The sequence below is a fragment of the Cupressus sempervirens genome, chromosome 11 (assembly GCF_028749045.1).
Source record: "Cupressus sempervirens isolate cs-2001-9-10 chromosome 11, ASM2874904v1, whole genome shotgun sequence".
NCBI lineage: Eukaryota > Viridiplantae > Streptophyta > Pinopsida > Cupressales > Cupressaceae > Cupressus > Cupressus sempervirens.
Window position 1 is genome coordinate 252,931,102 of NC_143128.1, and position 24,735 is coordinate 252,955,836.

The following is a 24,735-nucleotide window of genomic DNA, read 5'->3' on the forward strand; positions in this document are numbered from 1 at the left end:
TTGATCATCATAGACAATAAAAGAAGCATGGTATATATTGAGAGATCCCTTAATAGGAAGTAGTTCAACTTTCATAATACTAGGTCTGTTGAGCAGTAGGCTAAGAAACCCAAGTCATCATCCAGTTGATATCTTGGAAGCTGCTCCTTCCTATCCTATTGATGAATGCAACACAACAAAGGGCGTGATTTTTAAAAGTTATTCGGGTTCGCAAGTCTTGTTGGGCTTCCCTTTTAATGTTTTCCTTGTTCATTTATAAAATAATTTGAGTTCACATGAACAAGAGTATAAGTAATAGTCTATAACTGATTCAAATGAAACAAAATATATCTGACTAATAAAATTAACTAATTTAGTAGGAAGAGAGTAATGGTGCTTTAATCCACTGTGGTAGATTAAAACATTTAATGTTTTCCTAAGAGAGGGAGAGACTCATCAGAGGCTTTACTACCCATCCATTGACCATTGGTCTCCCACACAAATTCATTTTAGAAGTGGCCCATCCCTACACAAGAGGTGCAAAATCTAGGTTTGGGCAAATTGCCATCCAAGTCTTTGGTGCTTGGAACCTACATCAATCTTAGTTGGTCACATCCTCTAGACTCCACGCCTATGAGTATGACCTTCCTGACTAGACATGTGCTCTCAGTTCATGTGACCGACAATTGCTTGCTATTTGACCAAGGTTGATAAATGCAAGCACTGTAGTTCATGCTGTGAGATTCACCACCCTTGTATAATTGAGTCCATTAGACTCTTTGCGTCTCCATGACCCATGTAAGACATGCTGTCCATTTTAGGCAATAATGGTCTAATGACCTTATGGAATGGTGTCTTCTTGGCAATTGTTCAACATATATGGTTCGTGACAGCCAAATACTGATTAAGAAAACTTCCTTCCCAACAGATCTCAGATGTTGATTATATTTATTTCAATCTGTTTTCTTCACTAGGATATGAAAAGGAAACCTTCTCAATTGTTGTTATGTTATCAATTTCTTCATTTACAACTTATCTGATCAGGGTTTGATCCAATAATTCAAGTAACATCATACTACATTTTTATTGAAGACATGCTGTTATAATTGTATAGGTCTGAGTTTGCCCAACCAAAGGTCATTCATGGTTTATGAAAATCACAGTGTTATTGAATTGTCAAGTTTATTAGTGCAGATTAAGTAATGGTTAAGTATCACTCAACAGATGAAGCAACTCCTTGAGCAAGAATGATTGCGCTCGATGATAGAAAGCCAGGGTGTTATGACCACCATGTAATTCTAAAGAATGGTTTTGACTTCATTGCAGGTTCATAACTAAAATGCAAATTCATATCTGTTATATAGATTCATATTCGATATTCAGCTACACATCTGATATACAGCTTCATAACAGACATATGGATCCATAACAGAATTGCAGATTCATAAATGATATATGGATTTTTAATTTGCAGATTCGTAATGATATATTGATTCATAACAGAATTGCATATTCATAATTGATGTACAACTTCATAACAGAACTGTAGACTCATTATAGTTATGCTTGACGTGGGTTTTGTTTCTCCTGTTTGATACATACAGTAAAATTTCTAATGCAGATTAAGTTCAATATAGAAGGCTATGATTCCAATTCTTATATTCACACTTAGAAAATTGGTTATGATTTTCCCCATATATGCGATGCATGAAATATTTAAGCTATTGCTAATGCATGATGATGAACCTGATCTTACTCATTCTTTATTCAATTCTAGAAATGCTGTTCAGATTATTTAGTTCATTGTGAATCATTTTCTTTGACTCAAGAATAACAATGTTTACCGTCCTGGGTAAAGAAATCAATGCATACAGACAATGGATCAGAATAGCAGAACTTCTTATATTATTTGCATACGCCAAAGATATTACATTATGCTTCTGATGATATTATGATTTACAACAATCCCGGAGGGGAGTATATATACATCTCGAGGGACCTTCCTGAAGGTGTCCGTTGGCTACATACAACATGTTGGCTACATAATAAGAACCTTCTCGATACCGACGTAGAACCTTCCCGATACTGATGACAAACATCTCAATACATACCTTGTCGGCCGATATCGATGACATACATCCTGATACCGATGACATACATCCTGATACTAACGACATACATCCTGATACCAATGACATACATCCTGATACTGACGATATACATCCTGATACAATATTTACTGTCGACATCATCCCCCCCAAAAAGAAAAGTCGTCTTCGGACGACCACATAACAAAACTCAACTAACTACATTTATTCATAAAAACAACATAGACCTATACATCATGAACCAGAAGGCTGTGTCTCAGACTGTGAAGACCGGATGAGTCGAAGCTAATACACTTGATCTGTCCGAACCTTCAAATCAGCTTTGATTTGAGAGTTCTCCTCCACCACTTCCTTCAGCATCAATGCAACCTCATGACACTTAGCTTCTTTCTGATCACGAGCCTTCTTCGCTGAGTCCTTCTCCTGAAGAGCTTCTAACAACCGCTGCTCCGCTACTGCTAGTTGCTGTTCCACCTGCTGCTTCCCTTGTGCACTTTCCTCGAGTTGTGCTAACAGGGCTGTCCCCTTTGCTTTCCATTCAATTTGCTAGGTGGCAAGTCGGTCGGCCATCTCCTCTCGAGCCTTCTTAGCCGTCTCCCGAGCTTCCTACCCAGCCTCTGCCCTTCTTCGCTCTGTAAGCACCAACTCTGCCAGGAACTTGCTCTATTTTGTGATGACAGCAAGACGAGAATGAACATCCTTATCCTTCTCCTCCGCTACTGGTAGAGGATTCGATACCTGCACCCCTTCATCTACTTTCTCTGCTGCTGCTGGACTCTGATCCTCCACCCCTGGTGATGCTGGTACCTCAACTACCTCGCTGCTTGACCAAATGGCTTCCAATTGCGTATGCTCTCTCATCGGAGACTGAATGGAAGGACCTCTAACAACAGGGGCAAGTAGCCATCGCCTCAAGTACTCACTCGCCCAACTCTCTGTACTCATTCGTTCCCCTGTTGGCACCTGGTGTTCTGCTTCCAGAATACTGAAATTAGCATCCTGATCCTCATCCAACAGAGTGTCCGCTATGGTTGACTACTGCCTCTTGACCGAACATCAATTGAAATGGTGTGTGTCCTGTTGTCACCTTATACGCCATGCGGTAAGCCCAAAGGGCGGAGGGTAATTTTTCTTCCCAATCCTCACCTTTGACCGCCCATGATTTGTAGATAATCGATACCAGGATTTTATTGGTAGCCTCGGCTTGTCCTTTTGCCCTTGGGTAGTATGGGCTTGATAACGAATGATAAATCCTAAACTCCGTGGTGAGCAGGCGGATAACATGGCTTCCAAAATGCCCCCCCCATCACTTGTTAACTGCAATGGAATCCTATACCTAGTAATAATTTGTTCATAAATAAATTTTGTTGTGCTTACCGTTGAGTTATCTGGTAGCGCGCGTGCCTCCACCCATTTGATTAGGTACTCCGTCACTATGACGATGTATCGACATCTTCTTGTTTTGCTCGCTTTCAGGGGTCTGATGAAGTCCAATCCCCATCGTTCAAAGAGTTCCTGAGAATGAGAGGGATTCAGAGGCATGAAGTCTCTCTTCAAAGGTTTTTTGGCTCGCTGGCATGTATCGCATGCAACGACCCACTCCCTAGCGTCGTTGTGTACAGTCGGCCACCATAATCCGGCCAGGAGTATCTTCCATGCAGTTGTGTTTGGCCCCATGTGTCCTCCTGCCGGTCCTTCATGTGCTTCCTTCAGTACCCTTGGGATCTCTTCCTCCATGACGCATCGCCTTAGGATCTGATCGGGTCCCATTTTATATAACAGCTCATTGATCAGCTGAAATGTTTGGCTTCGTAACACCAACTTCCGTCTTTCATTTGGTGACATGCTACTCAGAAACTGTCCTGTCGATAGGTACTCTCTGATGCTCGTGTACCACTTCGGCAATACAGCAATTTGGAACAACTGTGCATCAAGGAAGTCATCATTCACACCTTTGCTGGCTCTCCTGTCTTGAGGCGTGTCAGATGATCTGCGCTTACATGTTTCTTCCCCGACCATACAATGATCTTGAAGGTAAACTCTTGCAACAGAAGTAACCAATGGCTGATCCTTCCTTGAATGACAGGTTTATTGATCATATACAACAAACCCTGATGGTTGACATAGAAGATGAACGATGTCGCCAGCAAGTAAGGACAAAATTTTTGTACAGCGAAGACCATCCCCAAAGCTTCCCGTTTGGTCGTACTGTAATTTTGTTCGGCTTTTGATAGCAGTCGACTGGCAAAGTAGATCAAGTGATCTAGCCCGTGGGTACCTGTTTGCGCCAAGGTTGCTCCAATTGCGTAGTTGGACGCATCGACATGTACATGAAACTCTTTGCTCCAGTTCGGATACGCCAAGATGGGTGCCGTAGCCAATCGTACTTTGAGCCCTTCAAATGCTTCATCCTATTCCTTCTCCCATCGGAACAATTCTCCTTTACACGTTAACCTGTCCAGCGGGTATGCTATCTTGGCAAAAAAATTTATGGAGCGTCTGTAATAGCCTACATGTCCGAGGAAAGATTTTACCTCCGTTACATTGGTGGACGGCTGCATCTCCAATATGACTCTCACCTTATTTGGATCTGTCTTCAATCCCTCCTTGCAAACTATGTGTCCGAACAACCTTCCCTGTGGAATCATAAACCTGCACTTCTTTGGGTCAAGGGCTAGGCGTGCGCGTCGGCATCTCTCCATACATTCGCCTAGTGCTACCAGATGTTTGTCCTTGGCACTGAATACTGACCAATCATCCAGAAATGCCTTGAAGTTTCCAATGGACATCTTATCAAAGATGTGCAGTATGATCCACTGGAATGTAGTAGGCGCATTGCACAAGCCGAACGACATCCGGTTATATGCATATGCTCCATCTTCTATGACAAATGTCGTCTTCAGTTTGTCCTCCTCTGCAATTGAAATTTGATTGTATCTGGAAAAGCCATCCATGAATGAGTAGATCTCGTGTCTCGTACCTCCTCCAAGATGCTTTTCGTGAATGGAATCGGAAACAGATCCTTGATGGTGACTGTATTTAGGCATCTGAAATTGACACATATTTGGATTTGGGTGGTGTCCTTCAGTGAGATTACTATGGGTGACACCCATTCACTAGTTTGCACCTTGAAGATAATGCCAGCCTCCAGCATTCAGTTGATTTCCTTCGTAACCCATGCCGCATAGTTTTTGTTCATCCTATAGGGCTGCTTCCGTATAGGTACTGCTCCTTAGCTCAACAGAATGTGGTGCACACACAACTCCGGCGGTACTCCTTTCAGGTCCTTGTATGTCCATGCAAACACATCCTTATATTCTAAGAATATCTTGAATGTCGCTGCCTTCAATACTGGATCCCAGTTATCTCTCACCATTATGTTGCATGGTTCGGCTTTGGCTTCCAAATTCATAGTTTGCAGCGTGGCTTCATTATATTTGATGGGCTCTCCTTCAGTGAATGCATGGGCGGGTGTTTCATCGAGCGGCGCATTTCCCACTTTTACCTCCGTGAATTCTCTTGGAAATCCATCGGCATTGTGCCCTTCCTCTATTGTCAGTACGTTGCAACTCTGAAATAGTTCGTAGTCCTCTATCTGCCAATGGTAAAGACCGTTCGCTGAATCCAAATCGTCATCTCCCTCCAATCATAGGACTCCCTCCTGATCTGGTTCCATATGTTGCCTCCCTTCATCCTCTTCTTTGGAATCTAATGATAGAGCTTCTTCCTCGACCATTTGAGTGTGTAGATCAATGACATATTTCTGGCCTTTGCTTTCAAGTGATAAGTTATTTTTCTTCCAATCGTGTTTCGCCTTGGCTTGTATCAGCCACCCCCGGCCCAAAATGGCATTGTATCCTTTTCGCTTCAGTGGGATCATGACAAAGTCTAATAGGAATAGTTGTGTTCCAATCGTCACTGGTTGTGCTGTTAGGACTCCCAATGGCTTGATTCCATGTTGATCGGCTATTGGCAGCTGGAATGTAGGTGGCCACAATGTCAATTGTCCCAACTTTTTCTAGGTGTCCTCTAGTAGCACATTGACACCGGACCCTCCGTCCAGAGTCGTGTCTGTCAGCACAGTCCCGAGAATGCCCATTTCGACAACTGTTGGATAGCATCCGGATGAGAGGGCTAACATCATTGGATCTTCTGCACTTGTGCCACCTTCTTTCTCCCTCCCTTGTTCTGTTGGTAGCTTAACAGTTGGAGCTATATTCGTGAGTGCTATACGGAGTTGAGGCATAGTGAGCAACAGATCATTTATCTTGACGGGTATCTCAGTTTGTAATATTTTCTGTACAATGTTCTATTCTGCGCAGTTCCATGCGGAGGTACCAGTTGTGTCCTTCAGGTGTGTTGTTTCTGCTTGCGTTCCTTTCTGGATCTCTACCCGTGCTTCCTCTAGTCTCTGCTTTTCCTCCGTCGGGTTGGGGTATTGTTTTTCTTGCTTTCGAGTGATGGCCAGAACCTCTTCTTCGTCCGTCTTGACGGTGATCAAGTTTACTCCCAACTTCGGGCACTTAGCATCTTCATGATCACCGGGTCTGCACCATCTGCATAACAATTTCGGTGTGTTCGTCGTTGTGCACTCTCGGGCAAAGTGGCCCCACAAATTGCATGCGTGGCAATGAACAATCGACCGTCTGTTTGCATCATACTGAATTCGACTCCTCCCGCCATTATTGTTGTTGCCATTGCTGTTGTTGTTTTGTCCTTGCCAATTGTTTCTGTACCCTCCTGATGTGGCACCCTCCATACTTGCGTGCCTGTTCCTTCTTGACACGAAAGCCTCCTATGTCAGAAACACTTGCTGAGGTCCTTTTGTTTTCAGATTGAAAGGACATTCCTTTATCGAATGTCCTATGATCTGGCAAATCTCGCAAAATTGATCTTTCAGACATAATCCCTTCATATGGCCTTCTTTCTTGCACTCGGTACACCATAGCTCATTTCCCTTGGTCTCCTTCTGCATGTTCTTGAACTCTTTCATCATCCAAATCATGTCCTTTTGGAGGGTGTGGACCTTCTTGCTGTCCTTTTTGTCATCATTGCTCTCCTCGTGCGTCGTCATCTGAATCAGACGAACTACTCTTCTTCTTCTTCATCTTCTGCTCACTTTCCAGGTTCATTGCCTGATTGTTTGCTTCAGTGTATGAAGATGGTGGCACGATCTTCATCTTCTTCTGTAGCTTCGGGTGAAGGCCTTCAATAAACTATCTTTTCTGCAACCCATCAGCTGGCTTATTCTCCATTTTATTGATCAAGTCCTTCAGTTTCTTGGCGTAGACTCGGACTATTTCATGCTTCCCCTTTTTTGTGTTGTATATCTCTATTACGATTTCGTTGTCATTGCGGAGCAGTTGAAACTCGGCAGTAAACTCCTTAAGATTGTCCCAAGTGGTTAAGTTCTGGGGATCTGCATTGGCGAACCATTCAATTGCAACACCCCGTAGGGTAGCCGAAAATTGCTGGACCCATTCATTTGTATCTGTTATGCCATTTGCCCTCCAAATCGTTTTGCAAATTTTACAATGTCGGATGGGATCGGCTGCTCCATCACCATCAAATTTAGGCAACTTCTCCTTTGGGCCTGCCATCGCGACATCGATGCTTGGTATTCCAACGTTGACGCTTGGTATCCCGACAGCTGTGCTATTTGGTGATGAAGGGTCTCTGTTAAGCGAATTTGTCCATTTTGGAAGTGTATCGCGGACGAAGAGTTCACTCCACGCTCTTGCTCCCTCGATGCTCCAAGTTGTGCGAGTCAATTCTCTTCCGTTTGAATTCTCTTCCCTCGGCGAATACAAATTCAAAGACTCCTCCCTGGCTTCTTCCACCAACTCCACCCGCTATCGAGTCTCCTCCAATAATTCCTTCGCGCTTCTGTGTCCGTCAACAAACTTCTGGAACCTCCTTCTGCATTCGGCTTGCTGTGCCAAAATTAGATTTCCTTGTGCTGTGCGTATTTCATCCTTTTCCTTCAGCTTGTTCTTATTCTTATTCAGCTGATTCGGCATTAATCTTCATTCTCCTGCCTTCCTAGGTCCATCAGGCAGCAGCGCCAAATGTTTACCGGACTGGGTAAAGAAATCAATGCATACAGACAATGGATCATAATAGCAAAACTTCTTATATTATTTGCATACACCAAAGATATTACATTATGCTTCTAATGATATGATGATTTACAACAATCTCGGAGGGGGGTATATATACATCTCGAGGAACCTTCCTGAAGGTGTTCGTCGGCTACATACAACATGTCGGCTACATAATAAGAATCTTCCCAATATCGATGACAAACATCCCGATACACACCTTGTTGGCCGATACCAACGACATACATCCTGATACCGACGACATACATCCTGATACTGACAGCATACATCTTGATACAATATTTACTGTCGACAAACAACACTTGGAATTAGTACAAATTGATTGTTTTTGTCTGTAATAGAAACTAAGAATGATTCAGTAGAATAGGGATCAAATCCCTTTATAAATCATTGCTCGATGAGGTGAAGAGCTAACATAGCAACTCATTCTCAGCTGAAGAATGGGTTCCAATGCATAACAATGATAATTGAAATGATTGCCGTATATTTGCAGAATGTTAGAATCCAAAGAAAAGCATTGCAAAGGTTGATAATTGATAGCCTTAAAAATGTCGACTCAAGAAGGGACCTTAAACTACTATAACCTAAATGTCCCAATGCAAGAAGGGTAACTCTTTGTCACCTTAGTGGCAAGGAGGAGTTACCTTCCACCACCTCGTGAAGATATTTTGTTATAAATTGATACATGGTATATTAAAAATCAGCATTTTTTTTTTTTTTGAAATGATATACACTGGCATACATACATACATATAAATATGTTTATACATATGTATAAAGATAATTATGCTTATTAGCACTTGGTGCTAATTTTCATCTCCCATGCATACAAATATATACTTATACATATATTTGTTCATTATTTCACAACTATATGTATGTGTTTAGTTTTCTATTTGCATACACACACATATGGTAAATGGCATTCAACTCGTGTGTGTGTGTGTGTGTGTAATATAAGGATACAATTCTTATTCATGAAGGTAAATTTATTTTAATTAGTCAATGAACAAGTAAAGGACCTATCCACCCTAATAATAGATGACTAACAACCAAGCCTAATTCCAACTCCAGGTCACCAGATGAACAAAATACTTATCTATAGGTTTTGAGTTAGATGGCAGATTTGACCTGTCTCACATGTTCGCATCCTGTCTCCTTGATGATACTCTCCCTTCTTTGAGGGTAATTTTTCTCCTGCATCAATTGACACGAGGTAGTTAGCCATAACTTTCATTTCGTATTAATAAACATTAACATTTCTTGCTAGCATAAATCATCTAGGTTTACCAACATTTATCAGTACACATCATTATCCATCAATATATTACATTATTCATTCAAATGCATCAGTATTCAATAATATTTAGATTAAACATGTTTCAATATTAACATCACACTTTTAGTGAAACAATCAAAACACCTATTTGAAAAGTCCACAAGAAAGGGATGTAACATATCCCCCCACCTTGTGAATCATCAGCCTTGATGATTAAATGTCACAAAATTGTTTATAATGTTTGCAAAATATCATATAGAGTTTATTTTAACATGTCTAGAAGCTTGCAACAAATGAGGAAATTTTTGAAGGATTTTAATAATCCTCCAATGTCCTCTCCACATTGCTCGCATTGGATCTTACATTGAGTGATCTCACGGTTATGTAAGTGGAGCTTATGTACCTCAAGCACCTTGAGTGACTTGACTGTGACCACCCTTGGATCCTGCACCTACAAGGATTTCCAATCAATTAATTATGTGGTCAAAATTTATTATATATTTCTTTAAGTGTGACACATGAAGAACATTATGCAACCTAGTGAGAGCTAGTAGTAGAGCAATTCCGTAGGCTACAAGGTTGATAACTTTCAACACCTCAAATGATCCCACATATCTAGGTGCTAATTTGGAAGATTTTCCAAATATAGTTGAACTTTTTGGGTGTGTGTGTTTAGTATCTACATAGATTTTTTTTCAATTGATAGCTTCAGCTAACCTTTCTTTGATCAATTGGACCTGTTCTTCCATTTTCAAGAGCATCTTAGGTCCTAGGAATATCCTATCCTCTAGCTAGTCCAAGCTAATAGGTGTCTTGCACCTTCTTTCATGTAATTCTTTGAATGACAACATCTTGATGGAAAAATGATAGGAATTATTATAGGCAGATCCTACTAATGGCAGGTCTTGCCACTTGTATTGCTGATCCATATAATACAGTCTCAAGAGATCTTCCAATGCCTGATTTACTCTTTCCATCTGACCATCTATTTTTGGATGATATGCAAAGCTTATATTCAGTTGTTTTCCTAAGGCTACAAACAAGGCTTGCCAAAATCTAGATTCTATTTCAACATCTTTAATCTATCCACCACTACTAATATAGATTATGTTTGTTTCTTGATATTGGTAAGCCTTGGATTAAATCCATGCTAATGATCTGCCACTTTCATATTAATTTTGGAGGATCTCTGCAAATGTAATAACACTACCTTCTTGGTATGTGTTGTCCAAGGGCAGCGATCTCTTTTATATTTATATTGAGAATGACTCAAGAAGAGACATGTCCCCCTTTTGAAGTTATTTAGCTCCTCAAAATGGTTTGGATTGATTCATTTTCTGGTGAAGGAAAATTTGACTTTCTCAATGGGTCTAATAGGCCTAATTGAGCCCACTTCACAAAATAGCTACTAACAAATGGTTTGGTTTTGTCAAATTAATGCTTGGACCAGTTAGGGGATCGAAAAAAATCATAAACACAGAGTTTCAACCTCTGGTTCAACCATGCATGAGAGATATAGCGACTTCAAGTGTTGTTTTCCTAAAAAAAAAGGAAGAAAAAGCTTGCTAGGGCTTGCAGTTAAAATTCAATGCCAACAAATACACAAAAATGGATTGTAGAATCTGTAAGGGGATCCTCTTAGCAACCTAAATCCAAAGGGCTATTCTTTTTGGCTGGTTTCAAGTGGAGAAAAATGGATTTCTTTTCAAAACCCTCAACGTCTAAGCAAATTCCTACCTCCTGTCAACGATTTCAGCATTTCTCATGTTTCCTAACACCTTAGAACACCACATCTGTTGCAAAAGAAAGATAACTCAATCCTTTATGAATGGATGGTGGTTTCAGACTTCAACCAATCTGTACATTTCCGTACCAAGGCTGGGAACAACACAAAACATGGAAAAAATCAGTATTTTATTTCAGACCACTGTTCAATGTTTTTCACCTTTTTCAGAACCTCAAACCAGGTTCATTTGAAAGATAGCTTGACCCTTGAATCATCCATGGTGGTTTCGGACCTTCACCATTCTGTACAAAGACGTAACAAGGCTGGGAACATGTGGAAAAATCATTATTTTCTCAGTGGTTCACATGCACACTGATCCAAAAACTTTTAAATCTATCCAAAAACTTCCATTCTGATCTCATTCGACCATATTTGGCCTAAATACATGTGTCACATGGTTTTTCATGATCTTGTAAAGCCAAAAGACCCTTAGTCTTCCATTGTTGCCAAAAAATGCATAGATGCAAAAGTTCAACTTTTGTAATATGCAAGCAATATTAAACTAATATGCATTCCTATTTTTGTGACCCCCCTAAGACGTTTAAATGACCCTAATAATGAACTAAATGAACTAACAACATGCTTATAGGCCATTTTGACAATTTGAACATGATTGTTTATAGGTGTACCAAATCATGCCAATGCCTTACAAAATATGCCTTTATTGCAACTTAATGAAATCAAAAGACTTCAACACATGAATAACCTATTCTAATATGAATGCTGGAGTGATTTACATATGAAAGTGGAATGCAAAGAAAGGTTCTTCATGTAGGTGTCCCTGCACCATACACCCCAGGCAGATTTATGTCAAGCCCACTTGAAATGAGCTCTTGTAGAGTGGTACCCCGCTTCTTGATGCCCTTCTCTGTCATCCACACAACATCTACATTTGAATATCCTCTGATATTTACCAAGTACTTCTTGCACTCCTTTCCCCTGGTCTTCTTCACAACTTTGGTGTCAAATATCTTCTCTCATTCTGGTGCCTCCTTCAATGGTAGGTCTTTGATGTCTTCCACATCTACAATCTGTCTTGTATCAAATATCTCTGTTACTAAAATTTTGCACATATGTAAAATTTAAGTATGAAGACAAAGAAAGTGAATGAATGCCATTCATTTCACACAAGAATGTCCTTGTATTATTCATCAAAAGATATATACAAATGATATTTACAACTGATAGATTCATAGAATGAAATGAATTACTGAAAATAAATTTCTCTTGCACAATTGGCAGTAACCTTCAAATCTACTAATATCTATCTCTATTCTACTGAAGTGCATAAACACGAAAGAAAGAGCATAGAATGAGAGGGTCATAGGGCACAAGTCATTGCCTGTAATGACTGGTCATTTTGCATTGCTCCAATCCCGTTCGCCTGTTGCCTCAAACTGCATTTTCTCCAAGTCTTCTAGTCCTGCATACAAAGAAGATGGTTAGATCCAATGGATCTAAGCAATGAGGGAAACACCTTACCTCATATGCAAACAAACTATGCTACCTTCATATCATGCACTTGCATAAAATAGAAACATATTTCAGTATATCAAAGGCAATCACGATCACATTAAGTTTTAAGAATCTTATCTTTTATAGGTACGTGGATATAACTGTAGGCTCCCACAGGGGTTATTAAGCCTGGCGTACCTATAAAAGATAAGATCAAAGAAGCTCATCCAAAGATTACAACAAAGAATTAATGATCGATACCGCTAAAAGTGCATAACAAGCAAATGTTTGACAACAATATGAATCAACACCAAATAAGAAGGCAGACACAAATAAATCAGAGGAACTATCTAAAGAAAAAATTGTAAGAAAATAGGGCAACTGCAACACATACAGTTTATACTAAAGGAGATGCAAAATGCACTGAGAGGGAAAAACAAGGGCCAATTTCTGGCATTGTGCAAAGTAGTAGTCAGAGAGAATACCATGATATGAATCCCAGCAAACGAATTCCGCTAACAAACACCACATCAGCATTGAAGAGTAATAGTAAAGAGAAAGAATAAAGTAGATTTCTTGGCACTCAGATATTGAAGGTTCAACATAGGAGATCAAAAAGCAGTGGTACTCAATCAAAACAAAAGAAAAGAAAAAGGGGCAATGTTCACAACTATATTGTATGTCTGCTGGCAGAAATGATAGGTTTTCACATGGAGGAATTTGTTGAAGTAAATAAACGTTGTCCATAGATGGCCATTGCAAATGATATTAAAGAAGTTGTATGTCATGTTCTAGACAAAACTTTTGATGGGAATGGATAGGCAACATTCCAACAACACCATATGAGCTTCTTGAGCAAAAAATCGCAAAACTGTTTCCTCTTGAAGGTTTCAAAGATTTTCTCATCCAGTTGGGATCAAAAAATCAATTGAGCATTTATTACAAAGGTGACTATAGTTCTTCGAAACTTGCTGAGTCGTCCAGATTGCTTCTTGGGTTTCAAGGCAGAATATATGATTGGAAGTTAAATCAAATTTCCAACTCAAACTGAATGACAACAAACTAGAAATAGCTTTTTTGCAAATTTCAAGCAAGCCATAAGGTTCCCTGCATCTACAATGGAAAGCTCAATACTCTTCATGTTACAAACAACAATGTTTGTATTTGGATATCCAAATTGACAAGAGATTAATCATTCAAAGGTGCAAATATGGAAAAGCATGTTTGGATTTTAGCATTTGTAATGGAAAAATAACAGTACTTCAAAGTAAAATGAAAAGTCAACTTATCTTCTAGATAAATTCCTAGATTTGTTGACAGTTTTTGATGTGTTCAACAGCAGGATTGTGTATCTTTAATGAGATCTTTTTTGTACCAAGTTATTAGCAAAAAGTTGCCAAGTCTAAACCACAATGAGGAGTAATAACAAAAAAAATGATGTGAAAGAATATTTTGTTGTTCAAACCAAGTGAAAAGGAGTATTGGAGGAAAGGGGTTATAGAGAAGAATAAATACGAGAGGCCCAAAAGAAGAAAGAAGAGCAAAACCCATGTCAAGGGACAATGTAGATTTATCTACGAAGAACAACAAAATTGTCTACAACCATTGAATATAATCTCAGAGCGAAATATATCTGCAAGGTGGCATGGTTGTTCAGTTTTCAATCTTAAGCTGAAAGTGCAAATACTTTGATCGTATGTCAAAAACATGAAAAAGGAAGAAAGAAGAGTTTCTACCATCAACACTTTATAAAATACTTCTAGGGATTGAAGCAAACTTTCTTCAACAATATGGTGTTCCAGAAAACTGTACAAAAACGCTTTGAGAACCAGCAAAATGGCCAAGTCACAAGAATTTATATAGCAAGATACCTGCATTTTTTTTCATTTATTGCAGCTAGCAATCTCTAGAAAGCCTTGTTTTGTTTGCTTATGGCCACATGTAGATACAGAAAGATTGATCCAATATTGCAAATAAACCCTAATCAGTAGCAGCATTTTCCTTTTTCTTCTAGAAAAATCGTGAAGAATGGAATATTAGGTTTTATGAAGTGAGCGGATTCCAAACTTTATCAATCTTGCATTGATGAATGCTGCCATTCTTCTCTCTTTATAACATTTGCCTTTCACAATGTCTTAATATAATCACTGTACAAGGCAAATGTGTAATGTATTTTGATTAATATTGTATTCATTTTATATAAATGAAATTAATATTATTTAGTGATATTTATATAAGTCACCATTTAATGTTACAGACTTAAAATGCAATATTAGGTATAATAGGGGAATTTGTTATGCTGAGCGGAGTTATTAGAAGAGTGATAGTTTAATTGGATCTCTAATAAAAGAGAGTCTTTAGTATTTTGATGACTTGTTCAAAGAGGTTGAGTTGGATTGGAGACATAACAAGGGTATATAGGCTTTTAGAAAGAGTTTAGGAAGAATTCGAATTAGGAGTTTATCATGATCGTTGAAGGGTTTCTATGAGCTTTCAAGGCATTTTTTAGTGTATTTTAAGCCAAGTGTTGAGTTTCCTATGGGTTGGAAGGACTTTTTCAAAATAGATATCCTCCTTTCATGGCTTCTAGACTCCATTTTTGGAGCCTTTTTTCTAGCATTCGACCATAGAGCTGGAGTTGGGAGTTTGTACTTAAGGAGGTTGTAGCTCATTTGTAAAACAATTCTCAGTTATGCAGAAGTGGGCTTCTTTGTGATTTTTATCTATCCTTTGGCCTTTTTCACTGCGTTATCTTTGTAACTCAATGATGATATCTTTAGAGATCACCTTGGAGACAATTTTTGATTAGTTTTATCACCTTCTTGTTAATTATGGAGTTGTGTATTAGTGTGATTGGATCAAGCTGTTAGTGAAATTATTCTTTTCCTTTAGTTTTGTCTCACTGTTATGCCTATTCCATAAAGAGTACAATGTGAAGGTTGTAGATTATATTACATGAATGTCATAGGTTCATTATTGTGAAAGTTATCTTTTCCTTTACTAGGCAAGTATGTGTTTAAACTTTTCTGCAAAACACTGATGTCCATGCATCATAGAGGCAAGCTGTGTGGATCTATTACTGATTTTTGGGTTTCAAGTGTTAGAGTTTATCTGAATGTCATCAGTTTGAACTTTAGGTGCAATCCCCATAGGTTTAATTTTTGTTTTCCTTTATCTTTCCATTCCTTTCCCTTGGAAAGTTCGTGAGTTTTAGTGAAACATTTGATAGGAACCGGCCTAGAAATTGAATGTCTCACTTCATTTGCATGTCCCACGTAGAAGTGATTCCCATGTTATACCAGAATTACTGAACTCATTCAGTTTAGCATTGGGTGCAAATTCTAGTACTTTACAATCTCCATTAGCTCCTTTGAATGATGTGAGGTTTGCTACGTTGAAGATGGGAGAGATCCCAATCTCAGGTGGCAATTGGATCTCAAAGGCATTAGTTCCAAACTTCTTCACTATTTGGCGAGGACCTAGTTTTTTCAACATGAGCTTGGTATGTTTACCTTTTGGCAGCCTCTCCTTCCTGAGATTAGCCAACACTAAATCTCCAACTTCAAATTCCAAATGTCTCCTTTTTTGGTCTGCATGCTTCATATACTTTTTAGAGGTTTGTTGGAGTTGTTCTTTGACTTCAGCATAGATCTCTTTGATGGTTGTAGAAAACTCCTCTCCTTGTGCACTAACTTTCTCTTGTGAACTCATGTCTCTCAACTCTAGGATCCCTCTAGGATGAATTCCATACACCACTTGAAATGGTGACTTTCATGCACTCCTATTGATGGAGTCATTATATGCAAATTCAACTTGGGGTATGATTACATCCCACTTTTATCCATGTTTTCTTGTGAGTGATCTTAACAAATTGCCCAATGTTCTATTAACTACCTCTGTTTGCCCATAATTTTGAGGGCAGTAGGCCAAGGAGATAGATAAATTGGTACCAAGTATCCTCCACAAAGTCCTCCAAAAGTGTCCCACAAACTTCACATCCCTGTTTGAAACTATGTTGAGAGGTAGCCCATGAATCCATATGATCTCTTTGAAAAACTTATTTGCTATATGAGAAACAGCATTGGGTGATTTGCATGGCAAGAAATGAGCCATCTTGCTGAACCTATCAACTACAACAAACACACTATCATGCCCTTTTTGTGTTCTTGGCAGCCCCATCACAAAATCCTTTGTTATGCATTCTCATGGCCTAAATGGTATTAGAAAAGGTTGATAGAGTCCCGCATTTGTAGTCTTCCCTTTGGCTCTTTGACAAATCATACATGTTTCCACAAAGCTTCTAACATCAGTTTGAATTTTAGGCCAATAGTAATACCTCCTAACCAACTCTAAGGTTTTATCCAAACCAAAGTGTCCACCCATGGTTCCACTATGCTTTTCTTTGATAATATTTGACCTCGTAGAACACCTAGGTACACAAAGTTGTCCTTCTTTGAAAAGAAGTCTGTCTTGTATCAAAAAATCAGAAAAATCAACATGATATCTATCAACAAACTTCATACATACCTTATATATTTCACCAAAATCCGGATCTGCTGCATACATGTCCTTTAGTTCTTCAATTCCCACGCTTTCTAGTTGAATTTGGGAGACATTCAAGTTCCTTCTACTAAGTGTATCAGGTACCTTGTTGGCAGTGCCCTTCTTGTGCTTGATGGTGAAGGTATAGGCCTAGAAATCCTCCATCCATTTCATATGCCTATGACTTAGCTTGACTTGGCTATTGAGAAAACTAAGTGCTTGGTTGTTCGTATAGGCCACAAATTCCTTTGGTAATAAGTAATGTCTCCATCTTGTGATGGCTTGAACCAAAGCATACATCTCCAAATCATATGAAGAGTTCTTCTTCTTGGCTTCATTTAGTTTTTTACTTGAGAAAGCTACTGGTGTTCCTTCTTGACTAAGAACAACCACTATAGCAACCTTGCTAGTATCACACTCCACATGGAAAACTTTGTTAAAATTAGGTAAAGCAAGAATTGGCTGCTCACTAACCTTTTTCTTAAGCAATTTAAAAGCTTCATTAGCTAATTGACTCCACACAAACTTACACTTCTTTCAAGAAAGTTTCTAACATAGGAGCACATATATGATTGAAATTTCTAATGAATTTCCTATAAAATGTAGCAAGACCTTGAAAACTTCTAATGTCTCCAACTGTTTTAGAAGGTGGCCAAGAGAGTATAGCATTAACCTTATCTTGATCCAGCTTCAAGTTGCCTTGGGAGATCACAAAACCAAAATAGGTCAGCTCCTTTTGCATGAATAGGCACTTTTCCAAGTTTATCGCCAACTTGTCCCCGTAAAGTCTTCTCAAAACCATGTCAATGTGTTTGAGGTGTTCTTCCTTTGTCTTGCTGAAAATCAATATATGATGAACTTACTATTGAAGTCTTTGAGCACTTCATTCATAAGTCTCATAAAGGTAGTGGGGGCATTAGAGAGGCCAAATGACATTACCTTCCACTCATACAATCCATCATTGGTTTTGAATGTTATCTTCCAATCATCTCTAGCCCTTATCTTTATTTATTGTAGCCACTTTTGAAGTGAATCTTGGAGAAATACTTCGCACCACCTAAGCAATCAAAAAGATCTTCAATTCTTGGCATAGGAAACCTGTATCTGATTGTAATCTTGTTAATGGCCTTTGAATCAGTGCACAACCTCCACGTCCCTTCCTTCTTTGGTGCCAAAACAGCAGGTGCATCACATGGACTTAAGCTTTTGGCAATTAGACCACAATCTAATAACTCCTACACTTGTCTAGCTTTATCCTCATTTTGTTGAGGGGTCATCTTGTATGCAGCCTTATTTGGCAAGGTAGCCCCAGGAATGAACTCAATACATTGACTGATATCTCTTATAGGTGGTAAAGATTTGGGCATACCTTTTGAAATCAGACCTTCCTACTTATCCAAAAGTGCTTTCACCTCACTAGGAATTGCCTTCTTTGTCTCAACCTTCTTGTTGTCATCTTCAGCTGATCCTTGTGGTTGTGGTTTAGGTATCATAAGAGAATAAGGCTTTGGTTCATCCTTCATGTCTTGAAAGAACTCCTTCCTATCAACCATCATGATTTTGGCTTCCCTCTCTTTGTTCTCTTCCACTTCTTCATAATCAGAAAATGGAATCAATCTAATCACCTTTCCATCCTTCTTGATGGTGTATACGTTTAGCTTTCCATCATGTTTTGCCTGTAAGTCATATTGCCAAGGCCTACCAAAAATGTCAACTATATCAAATAAAAATTTGTCCTTATATTTGCCAATGTGAAAATCAACACATGCTTTCTCATTTACAAGAATTTGTTGACCCTTTTTTTGCCATGAAACCTTATAGGGAAAAGGATGAAGTACTCTCCTAAGTTTTAACTTCTGAACCATCTCAAGAGAAACTCAATTTTTAGTAGATCCCGAGTCAATAATGACTTTACATACCTTGCCTCCTGATTTGCAAGCAGTCCTAAAGATGGTCTTCCTTTGTGGTGGCTCCATGGTAGTAGGTACCTTCAAAAGTGTTCTCATCATCAAATTTTCTCCTCTTTCAGGAAAGCTATCTGAATCAGGTATCTCCTTCTCTTGGTATTCATCTTCATGTACTAAATGTGTTCTTCTTTCACCTTGTGAGCTTGTACTAACTCTATCCAGGCACCTAGATGCATAGTGTCCTTTGCTGCGATTGAAGCAAGTTATTGGGCCCACCCTTCTACCACCGAATCAGCCTCTTGAATTACCTCTTCTACCTTTGAAATTACCTCTGATATTACCTTGATTTTGACTGGTTTCTTGCTTGATCTCCTTATGCTCTTCATGGTTTTGTCCTCTTCCTTGGAAGTTTCCTCTTCCCCTTTGGTTTCTGCCTCTTCCTCCATTGTTTTGCTCTTGTCTTCTCTTCAATTTGGCTTCCACCTTCAATGTTAATTGATAACATATCTGAAATGTATTAGGACACAACAAGTTGCTTCATTTTGACTGGTTTCTTGCTTGATCTCCTTATGCTCTTCATGGTTTTTTCCTCTTCCTTGGAAGTTTCCTCTTCCCCCTTGGCTTTTGCCTCTTTCTCCGCTGTTTTACTCTTGTCCTCTCCTCAATTTGGCTTCCACCTTCAATGCTAGTTGATAGCATATCTAAACTGTATTAGGACACAACAAATTGAGATCTTGAATTTTCAAACTCAATCCATTGAGTTATCTAGCAATTTTCACATTGTTTTGCCCTTAGACTCAATTTTTGGAATTCTTCAGTATAGGCCGTAACATCTAGCTCCTTTTGTTTTAAACTTTGTCTCCTCCTATGTAATTAGAAATCATAATCCTTAGGTAGGTAAGTTTCTCTTACCTTGGCACTCATCCTGCGCCGTGAATTTATCATGTTCTTACCTTTTTTGACCCTTTCTTCTTGGATGAAATTCCACCAAGTGAGGGCTGCTCCCTTCAACTTTGACTTGGAAATCTTTACCTTACCTTTCTCTACTACATTTTCACATTCAAAGTAGTTATTTAGGGATTCTATCCAATCCACAACAACATCAACATCCATCTTGCCTAAAAAGATGGGTAGGTCACCTTTGGCATCCTTCTTGCCTACTATTTCAAGAGCTTCTATGAAGTATCTCTAGTCTGCAGGTAAGTTCACCACCTCCTGCAAGAGAATTTTCTTATTCCTCTTCTTCCTCTTGCTCCATGGAAACCTTTACTCCCTTCTCCACCTGGCCCTTCAACTTCACAAGTTCATCCAATAAACACTTATTGGTTTTCTTTTGTTCTTACATCTTTTCCAATTCAGCATTGGTGACCATGTTTGATGTCTCACCTTAATACTCTGATTTTGACATAAAATCAAATTGCTTCAAGAGCTTTCCCCAAGCTTTGATACCAATAATGATGCAGCGATAATGTTAATACCTTGCTTCTCAAGCTTTATGAACATTAGATTTTACACAACCCTCCACAATTTTCTCTACAACTTACACACCCTTCTCTGACTTAGAATCCTTCTATTGAGACCTAATATGACTTGTTCAAATCATTTATTTCATTCAATCACTCTTATTACACCTATTTCTCCAATCAGGCCTGTTTAGCCTGGTAGCCTTGCCAGAAAGGTTTTCAAGGCTTAACTCTCGGACTTTACACAGAACTTTACAAATAAATCTGGGTTTTGAGTACCCTTTTTGAAGTTATTTAATTCCTCAAAATGGTTTGGATTGATTCATTTTCTGGTGAAGAAAAATTTGACTTTCTCAGTGGGTCTGATAGGCATAATTGTGCCCACTTTACAAAGGAACTACTAACAAATGGTTTGGTTTGTCAAATTAATGCTTGGATTTGTTAGGGAATCCTAAAAAATCCTAAATCCAGAGTTTCAGCCTCTGGTTCAACCATGCATGAGAGATATGGTGACTTCTAGTGCTGTTTTCCTATATAAAAAAAAGGCTTGCTAGGATTCGTTAAAATTCAATGCCAACAAATACACAAAAAAGGATTGTAGAATCTGTAAGGGGATCCTCTTAGCAACCAAAATTCAAAGGGCTGTTTTATTTGGCTGGTTACAAGTGGAGAAAAACGGATTTCTTTTCAAAACCCTCAATTTCTAAGAAAATTCCTACCTCCTGTCAAAGATTTCAGCATTTCTCACGTTTCCTAACATTGCAAAAGAAAGATAACTCAATCTTCTATGAATGCATGGTGGTTTCAGACTTCAACCAATCTGTAAATTTCCGTACCAAGGCTGGGAACAGCACAAAACATGGAAACAATCAGTATTTTATTTCAGACCAATGTTCAATGATTTTCACTTTTTTCAGAACCTCAAACCAGGTTCATTTGAAAGCTAGATCGACCCTCTAAATGTCCATGGTGGTTTCGGACATTTACCAGTCTGTACAAAGATGTACCAAGGCTGGGAACAACACAAAACATGGAAAAATCAGTATTCTCTCAATAGTTCAACATGCACCACCGAATCCAAAAACTTCCATTTTGATCTCATTAGACCATATTTGGCCTAGATACATGTGTCTCATGGCTTTTCATGATCTTGTAAAGCCAAAAGACTCTCAGTCTTCCATTGTTGCCAAAAAATGCATAGTTGCAAAAGTGCAACTTTTGTAATATGCAAGCAATATTAAACTAATATGCATTCCTGTTTGTGTGACCCCTTTGAGACATTTAAATGACCCTAATAATGAACTAAATGAACTCACAACATGCTCATAGGCCACTTTGACAATTTGAACATGATGGTTTATAGGTGTACAAAACCATGTCAATGCCTTACAAAATAGGCCTTTATTACAACTTAATGAAATCAAAATACTCGAACACATGAAATAAGCTATCCTAATATGCATTATGGAATTATTTACATATGAAAGTGAAATGCAAAGAAAGGTTCCTCATGTAGGTGCCCCTGCAACACCTTTACCCTTTGGCATTCAAGCGGTTGGTGTTATCAGATTTTCCATTGTTCATTAAATTTTCCATCTTTCAAACTATGCTACTTGAAGGTAGTTTTCAAAGATTATTTGTGATTATTCTTAACTATAATAACACTTGCTTCAAAATGTCAAAAATAAACAGTTGCTTCAAAAGAAAAAAGAAATAGCTCATCAAATTCAATTTTACCACAAACTTCTTTTTTATAATTAAAGCATAAAACTGACATCTTTATATAACAGATGTACCAATTTGTTTTTAAGTGCTCTTCCTATGGGGTCACTTTCATCAATGAGGAAATCTTCTTGCCAATCAATCAAAGGGTATAAGGCAATATCCCAAAGTAGAATGCGGCAGTCTTCCTGACCACAAAATAATAGTCTCCACAGACGAGTTTCCAGATTTGGTTGATGTTTTGATTTTGGGAGGGATTTCCTTTATATTTTTTATTGTTGAGGACCAGTTATGCCTTTCCTTTCAAAGGAGGTGGATGCAATCAGCTAACTATTGTCTCCTAGGGGTGAATAGCATGAATAATTATACGTAGTCTGGGTAATCCCAGGCCGACAATACTAGGGTAACGAACCTTCTTCCATGGCGTGCATTGAGTCCACATCCAGTGAAACACTGATGAGTAGGTTTCAATTCCCTGGGTGAATGGTGGTGAGCTCCTAGGTCCAGAGTTGAACTCGGTAGCTCTGATACAATATGTTATGTGCTAAACTAAAACAAAAGAAATTTAAAAACCTTTTTTGACAATTTCATATAAAATAAAATTTTCATTTATCTATCATTTTAACAGAAAAGAAACTGTTTCTCTTTTACATGAACATGAAACCTTTCCATAACTGAATTAACTACCTTCAGGTAAATGGAAGTAAAACATTTATAAAAGAATTTGCATTTATAATCAATGGTCTATAACTGACTCTAATGAAACAGATTATAACTGAATAACAGGAGTAACTAATTTCATTCAAGAGATATATTTCTAAACCAATATACCATAACCAAATTCTGCATACCAACTTTGCAGGCCCATTAATTTTTTTTTCTGCTCTTCAGGTCGAGCAAAGCCTTCAGGCGTCTTTGTTTCTTTTAATGAGATAATAGTGGACTACAGTCTCGTGAAGGAATAAATATTTTCCTAGCAGGGTTTGTTTTCTCTTCAAGAAGTGTTTCTTGTTGCACTGACATTAAAACTAGTAGTTTTACTAATTGATGTTCTTTTATGATTCTAGAGTAATCGCTCGAGGTTTCAGCCAGAAAATCTAAAGAAAAATGAAGTTTTATTTGAACGTGTCTCAAATATTGCGAAGAAGCATAATTGTACAACAGCCCAGCTAGCTCTGGCATGGGTTCTCCATCAAGGAGATGATATTGTACCCATTCCAGGTAAATAAGTCATTGATATAGACAATAAGAAATAGCTTAGCATAATTGGGGTATCACTAAACTCACAAGCCTTGTACTTGTACAGGAACAACTAAAACAAAGAATTTGGATGATAATATTGCATCATTGAGCATAAAGTTTTCAAAGAGTGATCAGGATGAAATTTCAAATGCAGTCCCAGAAAATGAAATTGCAGGTTTAAAAAGTAGCGAGGAGGATAAAAACTCTTGGAAATTTGCCTTCACACCTCCGTGTGGTTGAACATGCTTCAAGTTTATTACCCATTACAAGTAAATTTGTTATACCATATTTATTACACGATCAACATATAGATCTTGACATGTTTGAGGGATCAACATTCGTTGATCACAAGACTCTGCATGTTGGTTTCATAAGTTTGTTGCAGTATATCTTTCTGAGTCTGGAGATGATATATAGAAGGTGATAGTGAAATGAGTACTTATGCACTCTTTGAAAAATTATTGTGTTTCAAATTTTTGAGTGATTTAAATATTGCTTTTCACCAAAATCCATCAGCAAGTGGAATCAGTACCAGATGGACGTTTTAAATGGATCTGATGAATAACTTAAGCCTAGAAATTACTAATGATATCTTTAACTAATGTTGAATAGAATGAATTATATTAATTCCCGTGGATGGTCAGAATGCATGGCTGGGACTTGAATTCATAACCAGTAAAATAGAAAGCTAATTGAGATTGAGAAGACAAGATATGGAAAAATGTTGTGCTTTTGCCAATGGTGTGTGAGTCTATGACCATGCTCATGGAAATACTCATGGAAACAATTTCTGTAGTATCGCCATGCCTCTAACTCAGAGTAGTGGGAAAAAACTATTTGTCTATTTGTTAAATTCAAAATGAACGCGCAATCATCCACACAGTTTCAGTCATTTAATTTGTGTAAGAAAAGATACCCGAATCAGAAAGTGTTGAGATTTCAGTGTGATTCCAAATGAAATAAATACTAGCTTATGCTTGTTTCTGATGATTTTTGTATGCAAATGTTGTTAGCCGTCATGGCAGTAAATCCATAAATGGAATGGAAATATGAATATGTGCAACATAGAACCTCTATGTCAAAATTTAGTTGAGTTGAAAACAGCACATGGTTAACACAGCAAGCTATTT

The 24,735-nt window shown here is 38.3% G+C and overlaps 1 protein-coding gene across 2 annotated transcripts in view; it reads left to right on the forward strand.

Moving 5' to 3' along the window:
• The window catches only part of LOC149529105 (putative aldo-keto reductase 1), an 82,602-nt gene extending 58,489 nt beyond the window's left edge, over nt 1-24,113 (forward strand). For both annotated transcript variants that reach the window (XM_089811406.1, XM_089811405.1), the window contains exons 6-7: nt 23,431-23,584; nt 23,670-24,113. In XM_089811406.1, the coding sequence (XP_089667532.1) occupies nt 23,431-23,584; nt 23,670-23,845 (330 nt within the window). In that variant the 3' untranslated portion in view covers nt 23,846-24,113. The remainder of the gene's footprint in view (nt 1-23,430; nt 23,585-23,669) is intronic.
• Nucleotides 24,114-24,735: the final 622 nt, after the last annotated feature.